The sequence below is a fragment of the Falco biarmicus genome, chromosome 14, assembly GCF_023638135.1.
Source record: "Falco biarmicus isolate bFalBia1 chromosome 14, bFalBia1.pri, whole genome shotgun sequence".
NCBI lineage: Eukaryota > Metazoa > Chordata > Aves > Falconiformes > Falconidae > Falco > Falco biarmicus.
In genome coordinates this window covers 7,599,219-7,615,660 of record NC_079301.1, presented here as the reverse complement: position 1 = coordinate 7,615,660, position 16,442 = coordinate 7,599,219, and the positions used below count along the sequence as shown (strand labels likewise).

General features: G+C 45.0%; 1 protein-coding gene across 1 annotated transcript in view; it reads right to left on the bottom strand.

Annotated features, from left to right (window-relative positions):
• Positions 1–16,442, bottom strand: part of MCF2 (MCF.2 cell line derived transforming sequence) — a 59,697-nt gene that overhangs the window by 9,254 nt on the left and 34,001 nt on the right. The window contains 13 exon segments of the mRNA XM_056359883.1: positions 355–447; positions 3,985–4,206; positions 5,025–5,150; positions 6,160–6,252; positions 6,593–6,685; positions 7,029–7,098; positions 7,212–7,327; positions 9,148–9,214; positions 9,461–9,549; positions 10,133–10,221; positions 13,240–13,411; positions 13,562–13,753; positions 15,196–15,387. Coding sequence (XP_056215858.1) covers positions 355–447; positions 3,985–4,206; positions 5,025–5,150; positions 6,160–6,252; positions 6,593–6,685; positions 7,029–7,098; positions 7,212–7,327; positions 9,148–9,214; positions 9,461–9,549; positions 10,133–10,221; positions 13,240–13,411; positions 13,562–13,753; positions 15,196–15,387 — 1,614 coding nt within the window.

Genomic DNA, 16,442 nt, shown 5'->3' with positions numbered 1-16,442 from the left:
AGCACGTGCCTGTGTCCATCGAAGCGCGAGGCTCGTTTCCCACCTCAATTCACACAAGCTATTAAGCACAGTAAAATCTTTTTTCCCAGCTATCGGTCTATTTGAGATATTTATCTGGAATAAAAAGGGTCTATTTCCAAGGGGCAATTCGGTCTTCACTTTAAGATGACTTTTACAGTTCTAGACTGGACACCAAGGAGCAGCCACTGGGACAGCTCTGTGAACACTGATGTGGGCAAACAGGAGGACAAAACACAAGTTAAATGTCTAATAATCCTATAAAGACCAACGGGAGACATTGCCTCAACACTGTTATGAGTATGTACAAATATCAGCATTTTTGAAGATACAAACCTGCACGACATAGACCTCTTCTCGCCCACTATACCAGATTTCAAATTTCCGATGATCTCCTTTCACATTCTCAGTTATTCCAACTGCATTCATCTGCAAATCCAAAAGAACCAGAGAGTGAAACATATTACAAATTTCTCCCTTTTCCCTATGTAACCAGACTTTCTGCAGCATGTTAAATAAACCTATTTTCACCCAATTTAACACAATTCATCAATATTAATTTCAGTAGCAATGACTTATCCCCCCTGACCTTCTGCCAGCTTGCTGTATTTACAAAAGCTTTCTGAAACCAATCAACGGACCTTAGGGGACTTTTCATTTGGGCATCAGTGGAACTAACTGAAAAGTCATCTCATACCTCTTTCACCATGAAATTTCTCAGATGAGGCATACGAAGCTTTATAAATGCATGGTACGTTATTTTTCTACATACATTATTTCTGCTGTATTATTCTTTATTTACTCACTTAATTCGGTGTTTCATTCTTTCAGCGATCTTTAAAACCCTTTTGTGAAGCCCTTAGCTCCTTTAGAAATTTCAGTTCAACATCTTCTGGTCCCTAACCACCCCTGTAGTTGAGACGCCATCCCAAGGTTTCCAAAAGAAGGCTGAACTTCTGGATATAGAGCCTGAGCTGCCGTCAGCCTGGCTTTCACGAAGCACGCAGACTTAAGGCTGGATGTGGCTGAACGCGGCTCTACCTGTTGTCACAGACCACTTTTGATCATTTGGATGGAAATGTCAAAAGCCCAAATAATTCAGGACCTGCACAACGTGACCCACCTGAACAAGTAGCTCAAACTATGGTTAGAGACCGAGACGTTCCTCAGCAACAGGAGACCTCTGACCCACCTGCTGAACACGCCACGAAGCTTAAACGTGCTTTAACACCTGACCTCGCATAAACCATCTCCTCACTCAAAGCAGAATTTGTTAGCAATTTATTGCTGATTAACAGATGGTCAAAAATAGCTAAAGTATCCCACTCACGTGTTTTGAAATGGATCTAATAATAATGGTATCATCCATCAGAAATTATTCACGCAGACTGGATTAGATAAACCCAATATAACTGCAAATAAAGCCTTAGAAAGAAGATCTGTTTAACACTGCTGCTCCTCTTCGTTAGTACGTGCGTCCTCAGAGCTTTCGGTCTGAAAGGCTATGACGATGTACAGATCGGGTCATCTGGGCAAACCTTCTGTTCCCAGTTACTTTTCCAAACGGTGGCACCCATTTTCAACGACTATGAACAACCTCAGGAAATAGGAAGCAAGTTGCTCATTAGCTTTTCTCCTTTCTTCACTGGCACAAACAGCAGAGCTCTTCTGAACTGACAAAGCGCTTGCCTCCAGATGCAGAAAGGCCACTGCCGAGCAGCCGTCGGCACTTTCCAGTCTCTCTTTGCTCGCATCCCTCTCTCCACCTGGTCCTCTACAGTCACATTTGACAAAAGACTGGAGATCTGCACTGAACAGGACTGAGCTTGCAAGAAGGTGATCAAAGCCAGTGACCATTTGCACATGCACAGTTTCACACACGTCCATTGGTATTTAAAAACGCACAGGTTAAAATGTGCAGCATAGTCCTGAACATTTGGAAAAACTTTATCCTGTGCAGCATAGTGCCACGATGCCTTAGAAAGCTGGATCAGGCTCCATTCTGATTTTGTGAAAACATAAAAAAACTAAAAAAAAAAAAAACCAAAAAAACCCCCCAAACTAAAAAAAAAATAAAAATTAAAGATGTCTAAAGGACAGCCTAGAGAGCACATCATCCAGCCGCTGCAATTTCCAGTTCTGGGCATCTTGTTTAGCATGACAGTTTATTATACAGGGGCTCCTACAAAACTGCTCAGGCATCAAGATATTAGTAATTTTAGATGATCCACTATGAGGATGTGAAGAAAAGTGCCAGGAATAGAGATCTTTAAGGTCTGTTCATTCATGTTAGTGGATTTAGAAATTCTATGTCCTTCCCCTGACCAGGATTTACTGTCCTCCACTGTCACTGCAATGCAGACCAAGGTGGGTTTGCACAAAGCTCTGGGATGGCGTTCGTCTGCACTGCATTCCACAGCAGCATGAGGCAGACTGATTCACTCAGCATCGCAGGGAGTTACGAGCCTGCACCCTCCAAGTTACTGAATCTCAGCTGAGGACGCATTTGCCACTAGATGTTCTACACAGCATGTAAAATATGATCCCGAGGGGCTCTCGTTTGTTTTACAGACGTCCAGTTACACAGCTTCTACCCAACAGCTTGCTTGAATTCTGCATCCCCAGAAAACATTATGGCAAAGAAAAATGATTTCCTCATACTATCATGAATCAAACAAATGTCAAGCTCCAGAAACATGATTTTGCCCTCAGCACAGCAATTCTGAAGATGGATGTGTGCGGATGTAATCCTGCAGCATCCATGGATTTTCTAACCTCAACCTCCCAGTGTGGCAACAAAAACAACTGGAAAACAAGCCCGCACAAGGCAAAGAAAAACCCTGGCCACACTGCCTGGGCTCCTGAGCGCAGGATTTTCTCCTCCGAGCAGGCTTTCCCCACGCCACCCTCTTCAGTTGTTTCAAAAGCACGTATGGTGAAACAAGTACTACAGGGAAAACAAGCTCTCCAGAAAGAAAATGATGCTGCTCAGGGAAAACATTTAAAGTGCCTAGACATATGGCCTGGGATTTGCTTTTAATACACAATTTGTAACACACACTGGAGCTGAACAGGCTTATCTACTATTACACAGCTTTCTGACTACTTGTGGCTTCTCCCTCCCCAGACCCTGCTGAGATCAGGGACCTGCAGCATCTGGACCTGAAGGCTCTGCCCCCAAGTGCCCATTTTTTTCCATTCTAAGATATACTCACATCGAGGTTTTACTTATCAAGAAGCACAAGGCAGAGTACGGAGACAAAATGCGATGTTAGAAGTGCTCATCACACGCAGTACGGCAGAAGGTCTCCTTTAGGAGGGCACTTTTGGATTTTTATTGATAATAGTTAGCATTTATGGGCTTGGGACAGTTGTTTATGTCCCTCATATTTTGCCATAGGCCACTCTTTTCATCTGATAATTGTACTTTTAGCTGCCGTTAAAGCATGCCAAAGGAGAAGGGCAATGAGAGAGGAAGAGGAATTATCTCTGCATCCTCCGGGCTGGGAAATGGGGCTCAGCAGCAGCCAGGCAGACCCCAGCCCAAGGGAACTCCCTGAGGACCAGGGGTGTGAGGAGCCCCTTGCTCTCCCAGGTCAGCTGGGGAAGATGCAAAGGGACACCCCAGCTTCATGCCCTCACCCCCACTCCTGGAAAGTGGACTAGTGGAGGGGGGAAGACACATTCCCATCCCTGGGACTCGCCTGTAGCTCCATTTCCCTGGCAGGTGCCACCCTATATGTGACTCCGAGTCCATGGGCTCTCCCAGCTGCTGCTCCAGCTGTGGCGGTCCTCACAGCTTATTGCAACCAACCACCTTTCACTGGCATGGCACTTCCATAGGGAGCATCACAGCCCTTAACGGCAGCAAACAAGCCACTGTGTCAGGGCAAAAACACTCTCTGGGTCTGCAGAGTTACTGGTTTACAATGTACATGGCAATGGCCCCAACTAAAAAATCCTTACTTTCAAAAAATGCTTAAAACTGTAGGATGAGGTTTTGTCATATCCGTCTCCGTGCTCCTCTCGTTTCTTGCAGAAGACCAAGGCTTTCTCGTACAGGAACAGATGCCTCTGCATTGGCTTGAACCTGGCAAGATCCTTCATTTTTGTCGGACCTTTTCGGTGTCCTGTCCAAACACTGAAAGATCCTTGCATCAATACCTTCCCCAGTTCGCTCAGGTCACCCTGGTGAGAATATGACAAACAAAAAAAAGAAAGAAAAAGATGTCAATTAAAATGTAAGAGGGCTGTCCAAACAATGACAGGCGCCGAAGCCAGCTCTGTTCCAAGGCACGGCACTCTAAGAATAGGTCTTCCTGGAAGGATCAGATGATCCTTTGGGAGTGACGGCATGGTGCCAGGAGGGAAGCAGAGGTCTCTGGCGCAGGCCTGCAGCTAGTCTGTGTGAAGGGGTACAAGTCAGTAACTGGAAGAACTAGGAAGATAGGAAAACTCGCCAGCTCCTATGGAAGACCAGGTCAAGGGCTCCGGCTACTTCAGTGGGAGAGAGAGCAGATGAGATCTGAGCCTGAACGGAGGTCTTGGAGGATGGACTTCTCAAGGACTGGGACCAGCAGCTTAGGAAGCCAGCCTCTCACCCTTCTACAAAGCCCTAGGAAAGACAACCACTTCCCTGGGCAAGGATCAAAACCAGACTCAACAGAGTATTTAGTTAAATGTTGAATGAGAAATGCTATGAAGACACCCCGGGCGCATCCTAAGGTCAGCCAGCAGAGAACTAAGGTGTATGCTGGAAAAATACTCTCAAAAACCACAAGGTGGCAAGTGTGGGCACTATGCAACTTCTGATATGTCCTTTGCATGCAGATATTTTCCAAAATCCTGAAAACAGATGGAACACTATCACCTGTAAGAGCTTCCTGATCCCATTAACTTTGCAGCTGCCCTAGTGTAGTTTGTAGCTCATACGTTCTGGGACACTATCCATTCCCAATGCCCCACCTGGCCTTGCGCAAGGTCTCTCATTACCCAAAACTACTCACATCATATCCTGTTATTGAAATCTGATGCATAGAGTCATTGACTGACTTTAGCAAATCCAACATCGCAACCAGAGCTTCCTGAAGTTCCTGAACTCCATCACAGCTCGTGCTGTACTTTAGCAGCTCCTGAAAATAGAAATGGAAGAGCATGTGTTTGCACTTGAACAAAGCAGATCTTTCCATCTCGCCCAGAGTTTCCAATACCCAAAAGCAACCTACACCTCCTGAGTTTCTTTTTTCATATGTCACTGGAAAAAAACATTGACTCTAAACCACAGACAGTATGAGGTGGAGAACAGATCACTGAAGCATGGCCCATTTTTTTCTGGGTTTCCTTAAGAACATTGTCAGGTTATAGAGCAGCATCACGCTCATCTAAGTTCTGTGTGTTGTGTTTCCTGCTGGGTAAGAAATAAGGAACTAAGGCTCAGGTTTCCCATTAGCTGCCAATACGCCATATTTGCCTTCAGATGAGGTGGGCAGCAGATGATTGTCTTCAGCCTGGCAGACAGAAGGAACAGAATTTACAAAATCTAGAGCCTTCAAGTCAATAAATGGAAGGCAGATTAGGGAATTATACCATTGTTATAAAATTACTTTCATTTCAGATCTCCTGTGCCCACCTACACACTTCACGTGTACTCATCTCTCATTCCAGAGGCTAGGAGGTAGGGTACAGAAGCCACCACCCCAGTGTTACTCCACTTTACAGAGTGGCAGTAACAGCACTGCCCTGCCTCAGACAGGGGACACAAAAATAAATGCATTCAAGATTACAGGCACTATAACAGCCTGAGGAGAAGAAGAGGTGCATCAACATATTTCATTCATCGTACTGGTCGTGACCATCACGATCATCTCTCGTTCAGTTTTCTTAGAAGTGCTTCTGTCATTTTGCATCTCTGAACAGATTCAAACAGTCCTTCTCCCCTCAAAAAACGGCTCATTAAAAGCCCCTGTTCCTTTTTCAGGTACGCAAATCATCTTCACCGAAAGACACTATGGAGGGCCAAGATAAGCAATATGTAATCTAAAGCTCTGTGCTGATTTACAGGTAACCCTTAATTGAAAAATAAAACAAACTGGAAAAACAAATCCATCTCCTGATGTCCTTTCAAAGCAGAATATGAAATACCTTCAGAAGTAACTGGTATTTTGTCAGGCGCTGCACTGGTTTGAGCAAATAGGAATCCAGCCCGAGTTTGTGCTCTAATTTTCTTTGGCATTCCTGGAACAAAGAATTCAGATTAAATAAGTTCTGCACCAACTATAGGTCGTTATTCCAACAGCATGACTAGTATGGTTTAATGACTTCAAAGGTTTCATGTAAAAACATCATATGGCGCCTATAACTAAAGAAATTTCATAAAAACACATAAAATAATATCATGAATTTTTTCATGATGCTGAAACTCCTTGTGTACAAGAAACTCCAGCTGCTATTTTTGTGAAGCTTCCATGCGATGGTGAACAGAATATGCTGCAAAATTGTGGGGTACTGAGGAAGGTGTTTAGGACAAGTGAGTGTCCCAGGACGACGCCAGCCTTGGCAGGAACAAACAGCTCACCTGGAAGAAGGTGCTTTCAGAGCACTGCCTCCACAGGGACTCCGACCGGGGCTTGTTCTGGCAGTATTTCTCATACATCTGGAAATCCTCTCGCTGCAAGGGAAGCCGAAAGGCAAGTCACATGCATGCAGCCAAATCAGGTGAACACCCAAATTATAAATTTGCTTTTATCTCTGTTGCCAGCTTTAATATCTAAAAGTCACAGAGTGTGGGTAAAAAAAGCACTGCTGGGAATCACAGCAGCCTGCAGTGTAGTCACGACTGTTGCTCTCCCCCATCTGCTGCTGGCCACGCACCTACGCTCCTGCCTGGCTGTTGGTGTTGCGTGTCAGAAGCGTCTTACTCAACTGACATAACTGAGATGTTGCACAGTGCGACAAATCAGAAGAAACATTGGCCTTCAAGTCTGCTTTATATGTGAAAATGAGTCACCCACCCTGTCTAGGAAACAAAATCCCACTCTCTCGGGTGCTCCCAGGCAGCTTTCCAAACTGTGCAGGAAAATTCTGCAAGAGATGGGAGAAGAGACAAAACGCAGTGGCACACAAGGTATGGTTTGGGTATTTAATCATTATAGGAAATCAATCTGATAAAAAGGGGAACAGAGCCAGCATCGTACTTGTTGTGGAAGTCGTATATCTCGGGCATGTTTCCGAAGAGGACGTCCTTCCTGTTCCTCAGCACGGGAGGCATGAGGATGAGCATGGCAGGGTTATCCATCTCAGCTCTGTAGCCCTGCAGGATGCAAAAGGGGCTCATCACTCAGTTGGTAAGGCCTTGGCTTGGCATCTCCTCGAAGGCAGATGAAAAGGGGACATGAACAGATTTTCAACACAATCTGCTTTGCTTCAAACCGCAACATCCCCCTTAACTCCTTATCTGCATCTCTAAACCCCTGTCCTTCAGCCTCTGGGGCACGTGGGGTTGTGGTCCAGCAGGGGATGGCTTGGGATGGCCCCTGTAGGGCTGGCCGGCGCCACAAGATGCTCCCTATTCACCAAAGGCAAACAGCAGCCACTTGCTCCTCACTGTGGCCTGACTGCACGAGAGGTCCCTGAGGAATATTTGTCTGGGTTGACCACATCTGCTGCTATGACTGTGGGACACAGGAGTGACAATGTGTTTGTACGGGGTACGCAGTTACACACAACCTCACGGGACCCAGCGCAGCGAGGTGACTTGTTACAAAGCAGAGACAGCTTGAGGTCAGAATCAATGGGCTTTCTGCTCTTGTACAACGCCTGCTGAGCACTGGGGTCTCGCTCTCCTCCATACTTCAGGATTTCTGTCCTCTGTGGCTCCACCTGCCTCTTGAAATCACAGCCTCCCAAACCAGGGAGGAGCTGGAAGGGACAGCACTGCACTACAAACTGCGTGGTGGAACTAAGAAATAACGCACAGCTCCCCTCAGTAACATCACATCACCGCACCAAGGCAAAAACATTCACCGGGTATGGTGAATACCCTAACTGCAGAAGGCACGGGCAGAGCTCAGGACCGCCGTGGCAAAGAGGACATCAAGGTGGCTGCTAGCCACAGCTCAAGCTGACCATGTTAGTCACCGAGATGGCACAGCACTGAGGCCCTTCCAACCTGAGTAGCAAAAATCTTTGCAAAAATGTCTGCAGTATGCACAGCATGTCTTCTTTGGCTTGCCAAATTAATCTCTCACACTCATTATGGTAGGAATCAGTATTCCTCATACGAAGCAGGCATTTTGCAGTTGAGTAAAGATGCAGTAGAAGATAAGTACCTGTAAAATTAGTCATTTGTATTTAACCACTGCAAGCAGGCTTCCCTCTTCAAAGGAAATACTATTTTCAGAAAATCTGAGTCTATCTGTCCATTTTTCTCTATCTAGACTTGATATGCATGGTAATAAATCTATGTACCTGCCAACTGCTTTATCATACAGAGTATGGTTTAACAACAAAAAACAATCAGTGCAGGGCAATTACATGTAACTACCTGCAGTCCAACAGATTTATATCCTGCTTGCTCCTGGGTGAGAGAAATGCAAGGGGGGAGAGCTATTTAACAGCCAACTTGTTTTGGCCATCAGCAAGAGTTATTTTGGAATAAAGCAGAAATGTCTAAAATGGCAGTATGAGAAATTATTACCTGGTTTCTAAAGAAACGTGCTTTACACAATCACAAATTTCACAGCATTGAAACAGAATCCTCCCAAGGATAAAACACAAGCTTCTTTCTTTTGTTTCCAAAAGGTAAAAGAAATCGAGGAACAGTTAAAAATAACAGCTTTTTGTACACTTCTCCAGGCACTGATAAAACTAATTACCAGTGCTTTTGCGTACAAACAGAAGGCTTCTCCCTCATTCTAGATGAAAAGCTCATCCTGACACCAACTGTTCCTGCAGATGCCCCCAACAAAGGAAAACTGGGGAGATGACTTGAGCATTTACGACTAGCTTGGGATCTGACAGTCTGGTGGAAACCTGCCCCATCACATTTTTGCTCAGTTTGACAGAGCGGCAGGTGCCCTTTTGTACAAGTTGCTGGGGAACAGCAATGAACAACCTGAAAAAGTCACTCACCGTCAAAACAGTGAAGAGTTCCTCTACGTACACTCTCTCAGTTTCTATAAGCTCATTGATGACATGGCTAAAATAAAGAAAAAAATAGAAGTATATTATTTTTATGCCTGTAAAAACCCCACAGGCAACCAGTGCAGTTCAACAAGCCCAAAACACAGTGCGACCTCATTAACAGCCCACATAGGGACGATAAAACGGGTAAAAGCACAAGAGATGAAACCCAGGTCAGGTTGGAGGAACACATGCGCTGGGCAAGGACCAGCTAGAAATAAACTCACTTATTTTGAGTGATGTAAACAGGGTGAAAACTTACCCTTTTAGTATATCTAAGTTGTCATCACTGTCTGAAATAAAATACTGCAAGGAATTCCGTTTTTCCTGATAGTCATGCATTACTTCAATCTGGAAAAGAAATGGGAGGCACTGGGAAGAAGAGCTGCAGGGAGGTTACTGCAGAGGCAGGACAAGCCCAGCCCCTGATACCGGCACAGGAACTCTGTGGGGAAGGATAAATTACGTTTCCTTTTAAGAAATCTTTTGTGACACAAAATTTTGAAAGGGAATAGTGTATAATAGGTAGCCAAATATTCCCAGAAATTACTCTGCTACATAAAATCTGAAAATACTGGTAACGTAATTCATTAATGCAGAGACCAGAGAACAGTTTCCACTGGGGAAATATCTGCAGATGGGCATTTTCTTAATAGACATCACTGTTATGCAAAGAACAAGCTCAGGGAATTAACACGCAGGAAATCGATATCTGTGACTCAGGAAAACAATCCGAGATAGATCTCAGGTGCTGGACTAATCCAACTAAGTCATATGGATATGAAAGGTTTGTTGTTTCAGGTTTTTTTAAAGGAGGGGAAAAGAAACCACCAAAGAACATCTTCAAATCAAAAGCACAAATACAATCAATATTTAGAAGGGTTTCTGTTTTTCAGTCTATAAAACTCATTCTGATTTCATGACTAATTTTTACCTTGCGAGAACTTGGAGTTTTTCTTGACGTTTTCTTCCCAGGAAGAGAGAGATCAAATGAAAATTTCAAACTGGAATTAAAATCCACACCTTGGGTAGAAAAAAACCCATAATTACATTATGCACATCTGTAGTGAAGGACAGGGTTCAGACAGAAATAATAAGTCACGAAGAAAAATGGGATATGTCTTAAGAATAAATAATTAGTTATCTAATACCACAAACAAACTGACAAAATAAAGGCTCTCTCAAACAACAGTACTAATAGCAAGTAGCACAAGTCACATGGACAGTCGCGAAGGCCATAAAGTAAAAAGTAATCAGAAAAAAAAAAAATGTCCATTAAGTGAATACTGTAATCAAAACCTAACAGTCTGTGAAGCCTGTGCAAATGACGGAAAACAATAGAATCAAATAACCTACCAAAAGGAGTATCACCTACTGGGATATTGTTTTAAAGTCCTTTTATGAACGTAGGGCAAGACGCTCAGCTGGTATAATTTGTTTCTCCACCTTGGAAGAATTTATTGATATTGTCAGTAAATAATTACAAGTTGTAATACTGTGGAATACAGAAGTAAACTGGAAGCTTAAAAATAAAACATCAATCTCCCTATTGAGTTGTACAGCATCTCCCAAATACTTCCTAGTCCTGAATAGCCAACAAGGTAATTCCTCAGCAAAACACGCCTTCTCCCCCAACATGAATGGCAATCATGAATTTCTCAAGAATCTCACTGGCCTCAGTGACAGCTCCACGTGCCAGACTGCAGCCACAGCAGCTACACCGAATTCTTAGATGGACCAAAAATTAACACATTCTGATATGTAATATCCACCTTATTCACAAATAGAAGAAAGAGGCTGGCGATGTTTAAAAAAATAATTTAAAAATAACCTGGACTAATAGGCTATCTTTCCATTGGGTCAAAAAAGGTATCACAGCACACATGAATGCAAGAGCAGCTGTGCCTAGGTTTGAGGTTTGAGCAGTGCTGACACCAAAGAGCCACCTTTGTGAAGCAGAAGATGTAGCGAGAAAAATGGATGCAGAGGGATATGCAGAGAGCCGGCAGCCCACCTTCACCTGGGGCTGCTGCCAGAGAGCTACCACCGGCGGGGGCCCACGCCTCCACCTGCACATGCACCAAGCAATCAAGGAGAGCGCTCTGGATGCTGCAGAGCACATCAAAGGCACATGTGGGGTGCACCCCGTCACGGACAGGAGGACCCAGAAGAAGGGAGGACTCGCCAGTGGTCCCCTGGGGAGCACACGGACCGGAGTTCAGCGGGGGGTGGTCACCGGCTGTGGTTCTGCTGCAAGGGTGGCTTTGCTCCAGCACGCGGGCTCGCGCCACGCCGCTGCTGTGCATCTCGCTACGCTCTACAGCTCAAGACAGGACAGGTTTACTCTTTTTTTTCTCCCCAAAAAGTGGTTTCAAAATTAGAACCGCATTTATCAGACGGGCTTCAAACCCAGGGCAAAGATGAAAGAGGAAGCGTCTGTCCTCAGACAGAAGAGGAAGGGGGAGGAAAACAAAAGAAAGAAAGAGAGGACAAAAGTAATGTGCTCAGGGGTGGCTTGGTTTCAATCCACACCATAAAACCCATCCGTCTCAAAGCACTCCCGGCGGAGCCCAGCATGCGTCTTTGACACTGCACGTCACGCCAGCAGGCCTGCAGCATTTTGATGTTTTGTATCAAACACAGGCCTTATTAAAAAGCTCTCTTGGCGTGATCTATCCAAAGAGGAGCCTTTTGTCTTTCCCTGCTTGCTGGCTCCGCTCATTTCAACACACTTGATCATCTCTTTCAAGGAGAGGATTAATGGAGGATACCTGCGCTTGGCAGGCGACCGAGTGCCTTTGCTGGAAAAACGTGCACCCCACAAAGGCATGAAATAAGTCCAGCAATTGATGATGGTCTCACGACATCCCACGGAGGTGGCCACCCATTCACCCCTACTCTTCCAGTCAATAAATCCTCCTTAACACTTTCCTGTTTCTAGGAAGCTGGAAAAGTTACATTAGGCAAAATGGGCAATGCTCTACTTTGCAGATTCAGAGTTTTTCTCCTGATCGAGGAAAGGGGTTCACAGAGCAGTGTGGTGTAGTGAAGGTGGCAGCAGCCTGGGAAGAGGAAATCTGGGATTTACTGGCTGCACTGGCCTGCATCTTGAGTAGCTTAATTCCCCTCACTGCATCTAGCTTCATTCCCCTCCCTCCACTAGCCTGACTATTTACACTGCTGCTGCTGTATGACACCTGCTGCAATTCACCATTACCAATATTCATCAATTCACGATAAAGATTTTGTACTAAAACACAGATGTTTAATTGCTTTATGCAGTCAGATCACTGAATTTAATATTCCCACACAACTTAGCATGTCCCTGGTTTAAAATACAAGGATGTTACCTTGGAATACTTTTTAAGTCTGATACATACAGGACTGCCAAGGATGAAAGTTTTAATGTTATCATTTAAAGCTAATATTGAGCCACATCCCATTACCAAAATCAGGGCAGAACATTCAGTGACCTCAGTTCAACCAGAATGTGTACCTTTATGGACAGTAATTATTGTCCAGCAGGATTTAAGGAAGACATCCTCAAGGAATCAAAGGGAGTTAAGCATCCACCTCATTTCCGTTCATAAGATCTGAGCCCCTCATTTCTCCAAGCTCCTTTGCAAACATCAGTCCGACTTGATGCCAGCTCCAGCTCAAGACAGTCGCAGACAATAGGTATGCTAATAAATTTAAAAACATTGCCCTTTTTCCCTGTAGCACTAATTTACCAGGTTTCAGCCCAGTAGGATGCTAGTAAAGCAGAACTGGAAGCATGTGCTTTTTACGGCTCTCTTTTTTCATTGAGTAGGAAGTGAAAATAAATACCAAGCAACCAGCCCCATTCTTCACACAGGTTTGAGAAGCTAGACACAAAAATTGGAAAGGTAATAAATCATCTCATATACATTTAGCATTATACAACAACTCTGTACCAGCCAGCAAGCTTTAGCTGGTTTCTCAAAGCTGCCCTTAGTCTTACTCATCCTGCCTCAAAGGAAAATTATCATCTGAAAATAGCATAAACTTAAAAGATTTTACCATGTTTAGGAGAGAACAATGGCGATTTTGATCTCGGTGGATTTTCTGGCCGAGGGGCTACTAACTGGACAGGTCGCACGTGTTTATCCAACAGCTTCTTGAAGCAAGATTGCCGATTCTCAAACATGCTTCGAACGTTTTCAAGCTTGACCTGCACTGACTGTATCTGGCACTGTAGAGAGTGAAAAGGACTCCTGTGATCAAATAACCACCATAATTTTCCACTTTGACCCAAACCAGAGGACTACAAGGGTGATGACACTGCAACACAGTCTGACCCTGCCCTTCACCTGTGCAGCAAGGAACTGGAAGGGCTGCTTACCTTCAGGTCAGGTGTTAAGACTGACTCAAAATCATAGCGTAGGGCTTGGGGATCATAGTTTAAGTAGGCTGAAGAGCTTTCAAGAAATCTTTCTATGTCCTGGAGAGCTTTCTGAGCGCCTTCTTTAGACTGGCACTTATCCATCTGCTGGTTGGCGAGCAGGTAGGCACCTTCGTCACAGCACTGCAGAGCCTGGTAACAGCACAGGGCAAACACAGGGAGCAAGACTGTCAGCAGCACCCCTATGAAATCAAGGTTCCCATGAGGAATATCTTTTACTGGATCTGTATTTTCAACTTGGAGCTAATTAGTACTCCTAAAGACCTCAGCAGCTATTGCATTTTGATTAGAAAGTAGAAAGGCCACATTTTTTCTGGAGGGCGACTGCAGTCCTCAACATACCCAGCCAAGTTGCGCTCCCACTTGTACCTGGCTAAAACCAACGGTAAAACTGACACCGAAGCACTATTCAGTGCATAGTTGAACCAAATGATAAGCAGATCTTTATTTATCCAATTTAGAAAGCTGAAGGGGGCAGTACAGAGTTTACAGTGAGACACGCAGGTTTCTTGAAATAAATGCCTGCCTCTGAGCAGACCTGAATCACAAGGAATGACCACAGTAATTGCATTCCTGTTCCGAAAAAAATAAGGATTTTAAATTGCAGTTGAAAGGTCAGCATTTAACATGCACAGGTAACAGGTGAACGCCAGGCTGGGGTTTGGCTGGCACTCACACGCTGTGGTGTGCACAGGCGTAAGAAGATGCTGCAGCCAAGAACGACAGAGGACCTCCAGTGCTGCGAGCGGAAAGCGGGGTGGTGGAGAGCAGGACCACGGTGTGCGGCAGCACAGCCCATGGGCTACACCACCGCACCGGCCAGGAACGTGGGAGGCCTGAGAGAGGACACTGCCCTGCAGCTGAGGGGCTGCTGAGGGACCATGTGCCCCCACAGATTAGTGCAACATTGCAGACACAGAGAGAAAGAACAAGCTCCCAAGTCCCCCCAAACAGTGAAATGGAACAGGGTCAAACTTCGCTGCTTCTCTTAATGGCCTCAAGCATGTTACAGCAGTGTGCCTTCTGGCCTAATTAGCGTGAATTTCCCTAAATGAATATCTGACTCTGATTAAGATATCAAAGAGCATTGGAGCCACACGACTCCACTTCCATGCTAGCACACAGCAGCTGTGCCTATCTACCAATCTGTCACCGTATTTTACAGTCAGCTATGTTCATTCTTAATAAATTGCTAAGGAAAAAGGGCTGGCGTTTATCTGCAAGCATTACCTCTTTTGCACTGGGTATGAAAACCTCAAAACTCAATTAAAATGTGGATGCAACATGAAAGCATGACCAACAGCAGCAGCTGAACTTGGGCATTCTGAACTGCCCTCTGGAGATGCCCACCTCTTTCTGCTGACTATTCACAGCACCAGTAGAGAACGCTTTGCTAACTTAACCAGCTAACCAAGGGGTGAATCACTCCTCCAGCCGCTGGTGAACACTTCCCTACCATGACCTGCTGAAGCAAAGCTGCACATTTCGCACACTTCCAGCTAAGATGTGGAGAGGCTAACCCCATGGGGAAGCAAAGGGTCTACTTCTCAGGTCACTGCATCTCTGAACTGTACCTGCTGAAGGCGGGTATGAAGATCCAAGGTCTTCTGCAGTCGCAACTGCTTCCTTTTGATCTCGTCAGACAAGACATCAGAATGGTGCCGCAGCTCGTTGCATTGCTGGCAGATTAAGTTGAGTGCATAGTGATGGTTTGCTGCTAGCTGGTGTCCGTGTAGTATCACCACCTGAGCCTTCCCTATCAGATCCTTCAGTGAAAGGAAGAGAATGGATTGCACACTTACTGAAATAATGCCAAAATATCTACATGTGACAACATGCATTTTCACGTCTTACCAGATTTCAGGTACACATGGCGATGACTGCCATTAGGAGTAGGCAGATGGGTGGCTTACGCAGGATAAAATAGCACCCATCGTCTGGGAAAAAAAAACCTTTTGCTATCCAAAAAGAGGATGAAGTAAACTGTATTTCACCAAACTAGCAATGCTGTGAATGGCTGTTGGCAATGTGCTGCTGCCGTCTCCAGGAACTAGACTGGAAAAACAAACGCAGCTGATACCCGATTTAGGCACACTACGCTCCTAAGCATGAAAGGGAACTTGGGCAGTGAAGGTTTGTGGCGAAAAAAACCCAGGCATTTTGCAGCAAAGCTTGATGCAAAGACCAAGCTATCTCATCTGCACATCTTGGCCAGTGTAACATCTTCTCCAGGGCTGGCTTTCTGCTGGGACGGCTTCCCTGTTGCACCCTCTCTGCCTGGCCTTGCATTCCTCCTCCCTCCCCCCACAAACATTTCTTCCAAAGGACCAAAAAGCCTCAGGCCTTTCCCCTAGGACTCCAATTTTCAAAGAACCCTCTGAGGGTTGTGTCCAGATCCCTCAGGACTTCTCCACTGACCCTGGCCCGCTTGCCAAGCGCACCCTTTTACAGAAGTCCCATCTTCAGTCGGGCTCCTGTGAATCACCTCTCTTCACTCTTCTTTCCCCTACATCTCTTCGTCTTCATGCATATGTTATGTTCAATTCACAGGCACATCAAGATAACAACTTTTTTGCCTCTCCATGTGCCTCGCAACAAGTCTGCCTATTAACACTGCTAAAGCACTTAACATATAAATAATTCTTCTATCTCATTAAATCCCACGCCTCCCCTATGTTCAGACATTTATCTGTTCTGGATTTTCACGGTGGCTCAGCGATTTATTTTAACTATGATAATTAAAAACCCTGTTCCTGGCTTTCGAAGTGATCACAGCGTTGCTGTGCAGAGGAGAGACATGAAATCAATCCTTTCATGGAGC